This window comes from Rhinoraja longicauda, chromosome 43 (genome assembly GCF_053455715.1).
Source record: "Rhinoraja longicauda isolate Sanriku21f chromosome 43, sRhiLon1.1, whole genome shotgun sequence".
NCBI lineage: Eukaryota > Metazoa > Chordata > Chondrichthyes > Rajiformes > Arhynchobatidae > Rhinoraja > Rhinoraja longicauda.
In genome coordinates, this window is record NC_135995.1 from 8,187,134 (window position 1) to 8,202,727 (window position 15,594).

At 54.8% G+C, this 15,594-nt stretch overlaps 1 protein-coding gene across 1 annotated transcript in view; it reads right to left on the bottom strand.

Annotated features, from left to right (window-relative positions):
* The window catches only part of LOC144612217 (uncharacterized), a 38,058-nt gene extending 35,335 nt beyond the window's left edge, over nucleotides 1-2,723 (bottom strand). The window contains exon 1 of the mRNA XM_078431777.1: nucleotides 2,563-2,723. Coding sequence (XP_078287903.1) covers nucleotides 2,563-2,723 — 161 coding nt within the window. The remainder of the gene's footprint in view (nucleotides 1-2,562) is intronic.
* Nucleotides 2,724-15,594: the final 12,871 nt, after the last annotated feature.

Sequence of the window (15,594 nt, forward strand, 5' to 3'; positions counted from 1 at the left end):
GATAGTGTTAGTGTGTGTGTGTGCGTGTGTGTGTGGGATAGTGTTAGTGTGTGTGTGTGTGTGTGTGTGTGTGTGTGTGTGTGTAGGATAGTGTTAGTGTGTGTGTGTGTGGGATAGTGTTAGTGTGTGTGTGTGCGTGTGTGTGTGGGATAGTGTTAGTGTGTGTGTGTGTGTGTGTGTGTGTGTGTGTAGGATAGTGTTAGTGTGTGTGTGTGTGTGTGTGGGATAGTGTTAGTGTGTGTGTGTGTGGGATAGTGTTAGTGTGCGGGGATCGCGGGTCAGCACCGACTCTGTGGGGCCGAAGGGCCTGTTTGCTTGCTGTATGTCTACACTACCATGTGGTTTTGTCCACCGCCCTGTGATATTTAATCTACATTCCAATCGGTGGATTCACACGCTGTACAAAGGGCGGCCGATAAAGGTGATTCATAACATACTTGAGATGGCTGATGGATTTGTCATGAAGCCTCACGTAGACCGGGAATAGTTTGCATGCTATCCTGGTGACGTCAATGCCCACGACGACACTAACTTTACAAGAATGGTCCCAGGAATAGACAATAGGTGCAGGAGGAGGCCATTCGGCCCATCGAGACTATACGCACCCCCATTCAATGTGATCATGGCTGATCATTTTTAATCAGTACCCCGTTCCTGCCTTCTCCCATAACCCCCTGACTCCTCTATCCTTAGAGCTCTATCTAGCTCTCTCTTGAAAGCATTCAGAGAATTGGCCTCCACTGCCTTCTGAGGCAGAGAATTCCACAGATTCACAACTCTCTGACTGAAAAGGTTTTTTCCTCATCTCAGTTCTAAATGGACGACCCTTATTCTTAAACTGTGGCCTCTGGTTCTGGACTCCCCCAACATTGGGAACATGTTTCCTGCCTCTAACGTGTCCAACCCCTTAATAATCTTATACGTTTTGATAAGATCCCTCTCATCCTTCTAAATTCCAGTGTATACAAGCCTAGTCGCTCAGTCTTTCAACATACGACAGCCCCGCCATTTCGGGAATTAACCTAGTGAACCTACGCTGCACGCCTCAATAGCAAGTGTCCTTCCTCATATTTGGAGACCAAAACTGCACACAGTACTCGAGGTGCGGTCTCACAGGGCCCGGTACAACTGCAGAATGACCTCTTTGCTCCGATACTCAACTCCTCTTGTTATGAAGGCCAACATGCCATTGGCTTTCTTCACTGCCTGCTGTACCTGCATGCTTCCTTTCAGTGACTGATGCACTAGGACACCCAGATCTTGTTGTACGTCCCCTGTTCCTAACTTGACACCATTCAGATAATACTCTGCCTTCCTGTTCTTGCCACCAAAGCGGATAACCTCACACTTATCTACATTAAACTGCATCTGCCATGCATCCGCCCACTCACACAACCTGTCCAAGTCACCCTGCAACCTCATAGCATCTTCCTCACAGTTCACACTGCCACCCAGCTTTGTATCATCTGCAAATTTGCTAATCATACTTTTAATCCCTTCATCCAAGTCATAGTGACAAAGACTTAGATAGAGTGGATGTGGAGGTGATGTTTCCACTAGTGGGAGAGTCTAGGATCAGAGGGCACAGCCTCAGAATTAAAGGCCGTTCCTTTAGGAAGGAGATGAGGAGGAATTTCTTTAGTCAGAGGGTGGTGAATCTGTGGGATTCTTTGCCACAGACGGCCGTGGAGGCCACAAGTCAATGGATGTATTTAAGACAGAGATAGATAGATGGATTCCTGATTAGTGCGGGTGTCAGGGGTTGGGGTTAGGAGGGAGAGATAGATCGGCCGTGATCGAATAGCGAGTGGACTCGATGGCCGAATGGCCTAATTCTTCTCCTATCACTTGTGAGCTTATGAAAGTTCTGGTGTAACTCAACAGGTCAGTTTGTAGAGCAGAGAGGGATCTAGGAGCGCAGGTACACAGTTCCCAGGTAGACAGGGAGTGTCGTAGAGCAGAGAGGGATCTAGGAGCGCAGGTACACAGTTCCCAGGTAGACAGGGAGTGTCGTAGAGCAGAGAGGGATCTAGGAGCGCAGGTACACAGTTCCCAGGTAGACAGGGAGTGTCGTAGAGCAGAGAGGGATCTAGGAGCGCAGGTACACAGTTCCCAGGTAGACAGGGAGCGTCGTAGAGTAGAGAGGGATCTAGGAGCGCAGGTACACAGTTCCCAGGTAGACAGGGAGTGTCGTAGAGCAGAGAGGGATCTAGGAGCGCAGGTACACAGTTCCCAGGTAGACAGGGAGTGTCGTAGAGCAGAGAGGGATCTAGGAGCGCAGGTACACAGTTCCCAGGTGTGTTGTAGAGCAGAGAGGGATCTAGGAGCGCAGGTACACAGTTCCCCTGAAAGTGGGGTCACAGGTCTTGTAGAGCAGAGGAGGGAGCCGCCGCGCCGAGGGACGGGTGGTGAGGGAGGGAGGGGTGGTGAGGGAGGGAGCGCTGTGGGAGGGAGGGAGGGAGGGGCGGTGAGGAGGGACGGTGATGAGGGAGGGGCGATGGGGAGGGAGGGAGCGCCGCGTTTCACACAACCTCTGTCTCTCCCCCCCCTACCCTACCCTACCCCCAGACGAGAGGGTGGTCGCCGGCCGGGACGGTGTACGGAACGGAGGGGCAGACGCTGGAGTTGGGGTCGGTGTACGAGGCTGGGCCGAGGGGTGAGACCCACACCGTGACCGTGAGGTTGGAGACCGGGTCCGGGACACGGCGACTGTTCCAGTTCATCGTCCCCGGGTCCCTGATGTTGGTCACGGCCCCGTACGACGGGAGAGTCGGGTTCGATCCCCGCTCCGGCTCCCTGGAGCTGCGGAACTTCACGGAGACGGACACGGGGACGCTCCTGGTTACCCTGACCGACAGGGAAGGCAGTGAGCGAACTGTCCGCACACGCCTCAGGGTCTACGGTAGGGTCCCTCACTACCCCCTCCCTCCCTCCCCCCTCCCCCCCCACAGCGCCGCGCTCCCTCCCCCCCATCGCGCGGCGCTCCCTCCCTCCCTCCCTCCCACGGCGCGGCGCTCCCTCCCTCCTCACCGCCCGCACACGCGTCAGGCTCCACGGTTGGATTGCATCTTGCTGTGCGCGGCGCTCCCTCCTTCCCTCCCCCCCGCCCTCCCACAACGCGGCGCTCCATCCTCTCCCATCGTGCGGCGCTCCCTCCCTCCCTCCCCTCGCCCTCCCACAGCGCGGTCCTCCCTCCCTCCCTCCCCCCCACAGCGCGGCGCTCCCTCTCTCCCTCCCACGGCGCGACGCTCCCTCCATCCCTCCCTTCGCCCTCCCACAGCGCGGCGCTCCCTCCCTCCTCACCGCCCGCACACGCCTCAGTCTCTACGGTAGGATCTTGCTGTGCGCGGCGTTCCTTCCTCTCCCTCCCCTCCCACCCCCCCACAGCGCGACGCTCCCTCCCTCCCTCTCACAGCGCGGCGCTCCCTCCCCTCGCCCTCCCACAGCGCGACGCTCCCTCCCACAGCGCGGCGCTCCCTCTCTCCCACAGCGCGGGGCTCCCTCCCTCCCTCCCAAGGCGCGGCGCTCCCTCCCTCCCACTGTGTGGCCCTCCCTCCATGCCACAGCGCGGCGCTCCCTACCCCCCACAACGCGGCGCTCCCTCCCTCCATCCCACAGCGCGGCGCTCCCTCCCTCCCACAGCGCGGCCCTCCCTCCCTCCCACAGCGCGGCGCTCCCTCCCTCCCATAGCGCGGCGTTCCCTCCCCCTCCACAACGCGGCGCTCCCCTCCCTCCCACAGCGCGGCGCTCCCTCCCCCCACAACGCGGCGCTCCCTCCCTCCCACAACGCGGCGCTCCCTCCCTCCCTCCCACAGCGCGGCGCTCCCTCCTCTCCCATCGTGCGGCGCTCCCTCCCTCCTTCGCCCTCCCACAGCGCTGCCCTCCCTACCCCCCACAACGCGGCGCTCCCTCCCTCCATCCCACAGCGCGGCGCTCCCTCCCTCCATCCCACAGCGCGGCGCTCCCTCCCTCCCAACTTGAGTCGGACCCTACTGTGATTTTCACAACCACCTTCAGTATCTACAATTCCATCATCTGTGGAGTTACCTGTGAACGTATTAATCACGTCTTGTACCTTCTCAATTACACAAGTGCTCATCCCTCCCTCTCCCCTCGCTCTCTCCTCCCCTCCCACTCCCCACCCCCACTCTGCCCCTCCTCCCCTCCAACTCCCCCACCCCCACTCTGCCCCTCCTCCTCCCTCTGTCCTCTCACCCCCTCTCTCCCTCCCCCGTCCCTCTGTCCCTCTCCCCCCTCTCACTCCCTTCCCCCCTCTCTCTCCCTCCCCGTCCCTCTCCCCTTCCCTCTCTCCCCACCCTCCCCTCCACTACTCTCACCCTCTCTGTCTCTCTCTCCCCCCCCCCCACTCTCCCCTTTCCTCTCTACACCCCTACCCACCCTCCCCGTCCCTCTCCCTCTACACCCCCCTTCTCCCCCTCCCTCCCTCCTCTACCACCCCTTTCCCATCTCTTCCCCGCCTCTCCCGCCCCCCCTCTCTCTCTCTCTCTCACCCCTCCCCGTACCCTTTCTCCCCCTCCTCCATCCCTCTCTCCCTCCCCCCTCTCTCTCTCCCTCCCCCACTCTCACTCTCTCTGTCCCTCTCGTCCCCCCCAACTCTCCCCTTTCCTCTCTACACCCCTACCCACCCTCCCCGTCCCTCTCCCCCTCTCTCTCCCTCTCCCCCTCTCTCTCCCTCCCCCTCTCTCTCTCCCTCCCCCACTCTCTCTGTCTCTCTCGTCCCCCCCAACTCTCCCCTTTCCTCTCTACACCCCTACCCACCCTCCCCGTCCCTCTCCCCCTCTCTCTCCCTCTCCCCCTCTCTCTCCCTCTCCCCCTCTCCCCACCCAGAGCCGGTAATGGGCGCAGTAATCCACGTGAACGTCACCACCGTGACCATTTCCCTTGTGTGCGCGGCGGCGGCGGGGACCAGCCCGTTGTTCCGCTGGGTCCGGGCCGGGGCAGAGGAGGAGGTGATGGTGGCGGTGATGGAGGGGAGCGGCGGGGTCGGGACGGTCTCGGAGGGCGGGCGGAGACTCACTCTGCCTCTCGACGACCCGGCGACCTGCGGCCTCTACACGTGTCGGGTGAGGAATCAACTCAACGCGGAGGCAGCCAACTTCTCCATCGCAGGTACAGAGCCCTTCCCCGTCTCCAGCGACGCCAGTGTTCGCCAGCGGGGCCAGTGTACAACTGCTGGCCCAGTGTACAACAGTGAAGTCAGTGTACGCCGGCAGGACCAGTGTGCGCCACAGGGGCCAGTGTAGAACAGGGTGCCAGTGTGTAACAGCAGCGCCAGTGTAGAGCAGAGGGCCAGTGTACAACAGCGGCGCCAGTGTACAACAGCGGGGCCAGTGTAGAACAGCGGGGCCAGTGTAGAACAGCGGGGCCAGTGTAGAACAGCGGGGCCAGTGTAGAACAGCGGGGCCAGTGTAGAACAGCGGGGCCAGTGTAGAACAGCGGGGCCAGTGTAGAACAGCGGGGCCAGTGTAGAACAACGGGGCCAGTGTACAACAGCGGGGTCAGTGTACAACAGCGGGGCCAGTGTAGAACAGGGTGCCAGTGTACAACAGCGGGGCCAGTGTAGAACAACGGGGCCAGTGTACAACAGCGGGGCCAGTGTACAACAGGGTGCCTGTGTACAACAGCGGGGCCAGTGTACAACAGCGGGGCCAGTGTAGAACAGCGGCGCCAGTGTACAACAGCGGCGCCAGTGTACAACAGGGTGCCAGTGTAGAACAGCGGGGCCAGTGTAGAACAACGGGGCCAGTGTACAACAGCGGGGCCAGTGTAGAACAACGGGGCCAGTGTACAACAGCGGGGCCAGTGTACAACAGCGGGGCCAGTGTACAACAGCGGGGCCAGTGTACAACAGCGGGGCCAGTGTACAACAGCGGCGCCAGTGTACAACAGGGTGCCAGTGTAGAACAGCGGGGCCAGTGTAGAACAACGGGGCCAGTGTACAACAGCGGGGCCAGTGTAGAACAACGGGGCCAGTGTAGAACAACGGGGCCAGTGTAGAACAGCGCCAAAACGGTGCACGATAACGCGACAATTTCAGGCCCGCCTTACTCACCGTCGTCCCTTTGCTGCTAATGGAAGAAGTTTCATTGAAATCGGTGTTATATTCATAAAGTTATTCACATTTTAAAGATTAAATCTATCTTCCAGGGAGGAAGGGGGAGGGTCGAGGGGGAGAGGAGGTGGGGATGAGGAAGGGGAGGTAGATGGGATGGGAGGGGGAGAAGGGATGGGGATGGGAGAGGGAGGATAGGGGGAGGGTGAGAGGGTTGAGGGCGGGAGAAGGGTGGATGGGGAGGGGGATGGGAGGGGGAGGTGGAGGGAGAGGGACGTGGAGAAGGAGGAAGGGGAGGGGGGGAGGGGATGGAGGGGGGTGGAGCGGGTGCTGCACCAATGCAGGAGAGGTTTGGTCTAGTCTGACAATACAACACTCCTGTCTCTCGACGCCACTCTGTGGTTTTCGTGTCGTTCCAGAGTCGGACGGTTTCTCGTTTTGCCCTGAGCTCCGCCAGCCCAGTGCGAGGAACTTTCACGCCAGCCTGGCGGTGATTTGCATCGTTCTCATCCTGCTCCTGACCAACGGCGCCATTCTGTTGTCGGGGCGGGTGTTAAACAGCCCGAAACCCCCTCTCCCGAGATCGCCGCATCGCCTGTGATGTCCCCAGTCCAACCATCCAAACATCTGAAGGTGATACAAGATGTCTAACAACGTGTAACAGTGTGTGACAGTGTGTAACAATGTGTGGGAATGTGTAACAGTGTGTGACAGTGTGTAACAATGTGTGACAGTGTGTAACAATGTGTGGGAATGTGTAACAATGTGTGACAGTGTGTAACAATGTAGAACAGTGTGTAACAGTGTATAACAGTGTGTAACAGTGTGTGACAGTGTGTAACAATGTGTGGGAATGTGTAACAATGTGTGACAGTGTGTGACTGTGTGTAAGTATGTGTAACAATGTGTGGGAATGTGTAACAGTGTGTGGGAAATGTGTTACAATGTGTGACAGTGTGTAACAATGTAGAACAGTGTGTAACAGTGTATAACAGTGTGTAACAGTGTATGACAGTGTGTAACAAAATGTAACAATGTGTGGCAGTGTGTAACAATGTGTAACAGTGTGTAACAATGCGTGACAATGTAGAACAGTGTGTAACAATGTGTGGGAATGTGTAACAGTGTGTGACAATGTGTAACAATGTGTGGGAATGTGTAACAGTGTGTGACAGTGTGTGACTGTGTGTAAGTATGTGTAACAATGTGTGGGAATGTGTAACAGTGTGTGGGAAATGTGTTACAATGTGTGACAGTGTGTAACAATGTAGAACAGTGTGTAACAATGTGTGACAGTGTGTAGCAGTGTGTAACAGTGTGTAACAAAATGTAACAATGTGTGACAATGTGTAACAATGTGTGGGAATGTGTAGCAATGTGTAACAATGTGTAACAATGTGTAACAATGTGTAACAATGTGTGACAATGTGTGACAGTGTAACAATATGTAACAATGTGTAACAGTGTGAGTGTGTGGGAATGTGTTACAATGTGTGAGTGTGTAACTCTCTCCCTCCCTCCCTCCCTCCCTCCCTCCCTCCTTCCCTCCCTCCCTCCCACCCTCCCTCCTTCCCTCCCTCCCTCCCTCCATCCCTCCCACCCTCCCTCCTTCCCTCCCTCCTCCCTCCCTCCTTCCCTCCCTCCCTCCTTCCCTCCCTCCCTCCCACCCTCCCTCCTTCCCTCCCTCCCTCCCTCCCTCCATCCCTCCCACCCTCCCTCCTTCCCTCCCTCCCTCCCTCCCTCCTTCCCTCCCTCCCTCCACCCTCCCTCCTTCCCTCCCTCCCTCCCTCCATCCCTCCCACCCTCCCTCCTTCCCTCCCTCCCTCCCTCCCTCCCTCCCTCCCTCCCTCCCTCCCTCCCTCCTCCCTCCCTCCCTCCCTCCCTCCCTCCCTCCCTCCCTCCCCTCCCTCCCTCCTCCCTCCCTCCCTCCCTCCCTCCCTCCCTCCCTCCCTCCCTCCCTCCCTCCCTCCCTCCCTCCCTCCCTCCCTCCCTCCCTCCCTCCCTCCCTCCCTCCCTCCCTCCCTCCCTCCCTCCCTCCCTCCCTCCCTCCCTCCCTCCCTCTCTCCCTCACTATCTCCCTCCCTCCCTCCCTCCCTCCCTCCCTCCCTCCCTCCCTCCCTCCCTCCCTCCCTCCCTCCCTCCCTCCCTCCCTCCCTCCCTCCCTCCCTCCCTCCCTCCCTCCCTCCCTCCCTCCCTCCCTCCCTCCCTCCCTCCCTCCCTCCCTCCCTCCCTCCCTCCCTCCCTCCCTCCCTCCCTCCCTCCCTCCCTCCCTCCCTCCTCCCTCCCTCCCTCCCTCCCTCTCTCCCTCACTATCTCCCTCCCTCCCTCCCTCCCTCCCTCCCTCCCTCCCTCTCTCTCTCTCTCTCTCCCTCCCTCTCTCTCTCCCTCTCTCCCTCCCTCCCTCCCTTCCTCCCTCCCTCCCTCACTCCCTCCCCCTTCCTCCCTCCCTGGTCCACCTCTCTAATTGCCTCTACTGCAGGATTGGAGGGGCAGGACACTGATCCAGCAGCTGAACGCACCTTTGTGAGACCCCCACCGCGGGGGACAGGGGTCCCACTCGGTCTCCACCCGTGACCCAGTCGTGTCTCACCGGCCCGGTGGAGGATCCCAGAGAATAACGACAGCGCCTATTCACCGGAGCGCAGCGCTCCGACAATCAACTACTGTAGGGAGCTTCCGTCAATCAGATATTTATTACAAAGCCATTGGTAGCAAAGCTGATATAGCTTTGTCACGGAGACAGAGGGAGAGAGAGAGAGAGAGAGAGGGAGGGAGGGAGGGAGAGAGGGAGAGAGGGAGAGAGACAGAGCGAGAGAGAGAGTGAGAAACGGAGAGAGAGAGAGAGGCAGAGAGTGAGAGAGGAAGTGAGAGAGAGAGAGGCAGCGAGAGAGGCAGAGAGAGAGAGAAGGGGAGGGGGGAAGGGAGGGGAGAGGGGAGGGAAGGAGTGGGTTAGGGGGAGAGGAGGGGGGTGAGAGGAGGGAGGGAGGGGGAAGGGTGAAGGGGGGAGGAGGGGGAATGAGCGGGAGGAGAGAGGGAGGGATGGAAGACTGAAGAAGGGTCTCGACCCGAATAGTCACCCATTCCTTCTCTCCTGAGATGCTGCCTGACCCACTGATTTACTCCAGCATTTTGTGAATAAATACACTTCGATTTGTACCAGCATCTAAGTTATTTTCTTACACTACATGATGTAGGTTCAATCTCTGAGTTCTCACATCCAGTTTCCATGGTTGTACAAACAGCTGGCGAAAGTGCAGAGATTGATATGTTGAAAGACTGGAGCGACTAGGCTTGTATACACTGGAATTTAGAAGGATGAGAGGAGATCTTATCGAAACGTATAAGATTATTAAGGGGTTGGACACGTTAGAGGCAGGAAACATGTTCCCAATGTTGGGGGAGTCCAGAACCAGGGGCCACAGTTTAAGAATAAGGGGTCGGCCATTTAGAACTGAGATGAGGAAAACCTTTTCAGTCAGAGAGTTGTGAATCTGTGGGATTAATTCTCTGCCTCAGAAGGCAGTGGAGGCCAATTCTCTGAATGCATTTAAGAGAGAGCTGGATAGAGCTCTTAAGGATAGTGGAGTCAGGAGGTATGGGGAGAAGGCAGGAACGGGGTACTGATTGAGAATGATCAGCCATGATCGCATTGAATGGCGGTGCGTACAGGCTCGAAGGGCTGAATGGCCTCCTCCTTCACCTATTGTCTATTGTGTTGTGTTGTATTGTCTTCCAGAAGCTGAAAAACACAGAAACCTTATTAACGACTCCAGGTGAGACAAAGGTTCACCTGCACCTCCTCCAACCTCATCTATTGCATCCGCTGCTCTAGATGTCAACTTATTTACATCGGCAAAACCAAGCGCAGGCTCGGCGATCGCTTCGCTCAACACCTGCGCTCGGTCCGCATTAACCAAACTGATCTCCCGGTGGCTGAGCACTTCAACTCTCCCTCCATTCCAGTCTGACCTTTCTGTCATGGGCCTCCTCCAGTGCCTTAGTGAGTCCCACCGGAAATTGGAGGAACAGCACCTCATATTTCGCCTGGGCAGTTTGCAGCCCGGTGGTATGAACATTGACTTCCCAACTTTAGATAGTTCCTCTGTTCCTCTCTTCCCCTCCTCCTTCCCAGATCTCCCTCTATCTTCCTGTCTCCACCTATATCCTTCCTTTGTCCCGCCCTCTGACATCTGTCTGAAGAAGGGTCTCGACCCGAAACCTCACCCATTCCTTCTCTCCCCAGATGCTGCCTGACCTGCTGAGTTACTCCAGCATTTTGTGAATAAAAACCTTCGCTTTGTACCAGCATCTGCTGTTAACTTCTTTAACTGCACCACTTGTCTCGTTTGCTGGAACTCGACTACACCCTGGCGGCCAAGTTGAATTAGGTTTCTCTCTCAACTCAATTCTCCTGGAACGTGAGAATGTACCGGCACATCCCAACTGGGTGCTGAAGCCAATTCAAGCCAAGTCATGTCAAGTCAACTCAATTCAAGTCAAGGCAAGTCAAGGCAACTCAAGTCAAGTCATGTCATAGAAACATAGAAACATAGAAAATAGGTGCAGGAGTAGGCCATTCGGCCCTTCGAGCCTGTACGCACCGCCATTCAATGTGATCATGGCTGATCATCCAACTCAGTATCCTGTACCTGCCTTCTCTCCATACCCCCTGATCCCTTTAGCCACAAGGGCCACATCTAACTCCCTCTTAAATATAGCCAATGAACTGGCCTCAACTACCTTCTGTGGCAGAGAATTCCACAGATTCACCACTCTGTGTAAAAAAACGTTCTCATCTCGGTCCTAAAAGACTTCCCCCTTATCCTTAAACTGTGACCCCTTGTTCTGGACTTCCCCAACATCGGGAACAATCTTCCTGCATCTAGCCTGTCCAACCCCTTGAGAATTTTGTAAGTTTCTATAAGATCCCCCCTCAATCTTCTAAATTCCAGCGAGTACAAGCCGAGTCTACCCAGTCTTTCTTCATACGAAAGTCCTGCCATCCCAGGGATCAACCTGGTGAACCTTCTCTGCACTCCCTCTATGGCAAGAATGTCTTTCCTCTGATTAGGAGACCAAAACTGCACACAATACTCCAGGTGTGGTCTCACCAATGCCCTGTACAACTGCAGCAGAACCTCCCTGCTCCTATACTCAAATCCCTTCGCTATGAATGCACATGGTATTGGGGGTAGGGTACTGACATGGATAGAAAACTGGTTGACAGACAGAAAGCAAAGAGTGGGGATAAATGGGTCCCTTTCGGAATGGCAGGCAGTGACCAGTGGGGGTACCGCAAGGCTCGGTGCTGGGACCCCAGCTATTTACGATATACATTAATGACTTAGACGAAGGGATTAAAAGTACCATTAGCAAATTTGCAGATGATACTAAGCTGGGGGGTAGTGTGAATTGTGAGGAAGTTGCAATAAGGCTGCAGGGTGACTTGGACAGGTTGTGTGAGTGGGCGGATACATGGCAGATGCAGTTTAATGTAAATAAGTGTGGGGTTATTCACTTTGGAAGTAAGAATAGAAAGGCAGATTATTATCTGAATGGTGTCACGTTAGGAAGAGGGGATGTTCAACGAGATCTGGGTGTCCTAGTGCATCAGTCACTGAAAGGAAGCATACAGGTACAGCAGGCAGTGAAGAAACCCAATGGAATGTTGGCCTTCATAACAAGAGGAGTTGAGTATAGGAGCAAAGAAGTCCTTCTACATTTGTACCGGGCCCTGGTGAGACCGCACCTGGAGTACTGTGTGCAGTTTTGGTCTCCAAATTTGAGGAAGGATATTCTTGCTATTGAGGGCGTGCAGCGTAGGTTCCCTAGGTTAATTCCCGGAATGGCGGGACTGTCGTATGTTGAAAGGCTCGAAGGGCTGAATGGCCTACTCCTGCACCTATTGTCTATTGTCTATTGAATGCCAACATACCATTTGCGTTCTTCACTGCCTGCTGCACCTGCATGCCTACTTTCAATGACTGGTGCACCACAACACCCATGTCTCGTTGCATCGTTGAAAAGGGGAGAAGCAGGACTTTCATATGAAGAAAGACTGGAACGACTAGGCTTGTATACACTGGAATTTAGAAAGATGAGAGGGGATCTTATCGAAACGTATAAGATTATTAAGGGGTTGGACACGTTCGAGGCAGGAAACATGTTCCCAATGTTGGGGGAGTCCAGAACAAGGGGCCACAGTTTAAGAATAAGGGGTCGGCCATTTAGAACTGAGATGAGAAAAAGCCTTTTCAGTCAGAGAGTTGTGAATCTGTGGAATTCTCTGCCTCAGAAGGCGGTGGAGGCCAATTCTCTGAATGCATTCAAGAGAGAGCTAGATAGAGCTCTTAAGGATAGCAGAGTCAGGGGGTATGGGGAGAAGGCAGGAACGGGGTAGTGATTGAGAATGATCAGCTATGATCACATTGAATGGCGGTGCGTACAGGCTCGAAGGGCCGAATGGCCTCCTCCTGCACCTATGGTCTGTTGTCTACTGTCATTTTATGCGTCATGGTTTAAGAGCTGCGCCCCATTAGCTTTTGAGTGACCACTGCTTGCGAGATTCGGGTTAGTGTAAGTGGAACGTGCAGGCAAGTGTGAGGTCGTACTTGCTATGTTGTGACTAAAGTCTTTGGGTGGTTATTCAGGTGTAAGCCTTCTGTTACTATACGGTCACCAGGACAACGACCAAGGAATGTTCACACAATTAATTCCTCTGTACTTCCTCATTGTTTTGACTGAAAGAACGTCACGTTGTTTTGAGTGAAAGAAAAATCAGTCAGGTGGGCGGTGATCGAAGGGGGCGGATGGGGGTGGGACCGCCTTCCGAATTGTCACCCTACCCCGGGTTCATTGATGATACCCCGTTACCTACACTGGTGCTATGAAGAAGGGCCGAATGGCCAGAGGATTTGGAACGCACCTGACCGTCAGAGAATGCCTCTGGTCTCTCCTATTCCTTGTCCACCTCCACAGTGAGTTTCAGCTACATGTTTAGATAATTGTCCCGTGTACACGGACAGGACAGGTCTGGAGGGACATGGGCCAAACGCGGGCAGGTGGAACTAGTGCAGATGGGGCATGTTGGTCGGTGTGGGCTGGTGGGACTACTGTAGATGAGGCATATTGGTCGGTGTGGGACTAGTGTAGATGGGGCATGTTGGTCGGTGTGGGCAGGTGGGACTAGTGTAGATGGGGCATGTTGGTCGGTGTGGGCGGATGGGGCTAGTGTAGATGGGGCATGTTGGTCGGTGTGGGCAGGTGGGACTAGTGTAGATGGGGCATGTTGGTCGGTGTGGGCGGGTGGGACTAGTGTAGATGGGGCATGTTGGCCGGTGTGGGCAGGTGGGACTAGTGTAGATGGGGCATGTTGGTCGGTGTGGGCAGGTGGGACTAGTGTAGATGGGGCATGTTGGTCGGTGTGGGACTAGTGTAGATGGGGCATGTGGTCGGTGTGGGCAGGTGGGACTAGTGTAGATGGAGCATGTTGGCCGGTACGGGCAGGTGGGACTAGTGTAGATGGGGCACGTTGGTCGGTGTGGGCAGGTGGGACTAGTGTAGATGGGGCATGTTGGTCGGTGTGGGACTAGTGTAGATGGGGCATGTTGGTCGGTGTGGGCAGGTGGGACTAGTGTAGATGGGGTATGTTGGTCGGTGTGGGCAGGTGGGACTAGTGTAGATGGGGCATGTTGCTGTGTGATGTGGGATTCTCTGCCACAGAGGGCAATGGAAGCCAAATCGCAGGATGGGTTTAAGAGAGAGTTAGATAGAGCTCTATGGGCTAGTGGAATCAAGGGATATGGGGAGAAGGCAGGCACGGGTTACTGATTGTGGACGATCAGCCGCGATCACAATGAATGGCGGTACTGGCTCGAGGGGCCGAATGGCCTCCTCCTGCACCTATTTTCTATGTTTCTATGTTTCCATGAGTTGTTCCCCAACCATACTGTGTGATGCATCCTGTTAAAGTTCTTTCTCCGGCGCATCGGCAGACGATTGCGTCTATCTTGGGTGTAAACCGGCATCTGCAAGTCCTTCCTACTCATTTGTAGATCCTGCTCACATTGTGAGTCGGGTAAATATTTCGGAAAATGACAGCAGATTTATTTCTTTTGTTAGACAAAGATTCGGATCCGGTGCGTCCACATTCTGGTTGAGAGAGATCGCCAGCGGAATGCCAGCAATTCATTCCGAAAATAGATATCAGTGAATGAGGAAGGACTGTAGGATGTAAACACCAAACAGTGGAGTAACTCAGCGGGTCAGGCAGCATCTGTGGAGGGAAGGAATGGGTGACGTTGCAGGTCGAGACCCATCTTCAAACCTGACCCGAAACATCACACAATATTCCTTCCCCTCCAGAGACGCTGAATTGCTCCAGCATTTGGTGTCTATCTTCGAGTTCAACCAGCGTCTGCAGTTCCTCCATACCCATGGATACGTAGAAACACAGCAAATAGGCGTAGGAGTAGGCCATTCAGCCCTTCGAGCCAGCACCGCCATTCAATGCGATCATGGCTGATCACTCTCAATCAGTACCCCGTTCCTGCCTTCTCCCCATACCCCCTCACTCCGCTATCCTTAAGAGCTCTATCCAGCTCTCTCTTGAAAGCATCCAACGAACTGGCCTCCACTGCAATCTGAGGCAGAGAATTCCACACCTTCACCACTCTCTGACTGAAAAAGTTCTTCCTCATCTCCGTTCTAAATGGCCTACCCCTTATTCTTAAACTGTGGCCCCTTGTTCTGGAATCCCCCAACATTGGGAACATGTTTCCTGCCTCTAATGTGTCCAATCCCCTAATTAACTTATATGTTTCAATAAGATCCCCCCTCATCCTTCTAAATTCCAGTGCATACAAGCCCAATCGCTCCAGCCTTTCAACATACGACAGTCCCGCCATTCCGGGAATTAACCTAGTGAACCTACGCTGCACGCCCTCCATAGCAAGAATATCCTTCCTCAAATTTGGCTGACCATCCACTATCTGTACCCCGTTCCTGCTTTCTCCCCATTTCCCTTGATTCCTTTAGCCTTAAGAGCTAAATCTAACTCTCTCTTGAAAACATCCAGTGAATTGGCCTCCACTGCCTTCTGTGGCAGAGAATTCCACAGATTCACAACTCTCTGAGTGAAAAGGTTTTTCCTCATCTCAGTCTTAAATGTCCTACCCCTTATTCTTAAACGGTGTGACCCCTGGTTCTGGACTCCCCCAACATTGGGAACATTTTTCCTGCCTCTAACGTGTCCAATCCCTGAAGAATTGTATATGTATTATCAGGATTGCAATATAGTTGTTTAATTTTCAGCTTGTTTGGTAGTTAATAATATTTGTTTTACTTTGTACAACATCACGAGAGGAATAGATCGGGTAGATGCACAGAGTCTCTTGCCCAGAGTAGGGGAATCGATGACCAGAGGACAGAGGTTTAAGGTGAAGGGGAAAAAAATTAAAAAGGAATCTGAGGTGTATCTTTTCCACACAATGGGTGGTGGGTGTGTGGAACAGGCTGCCGGA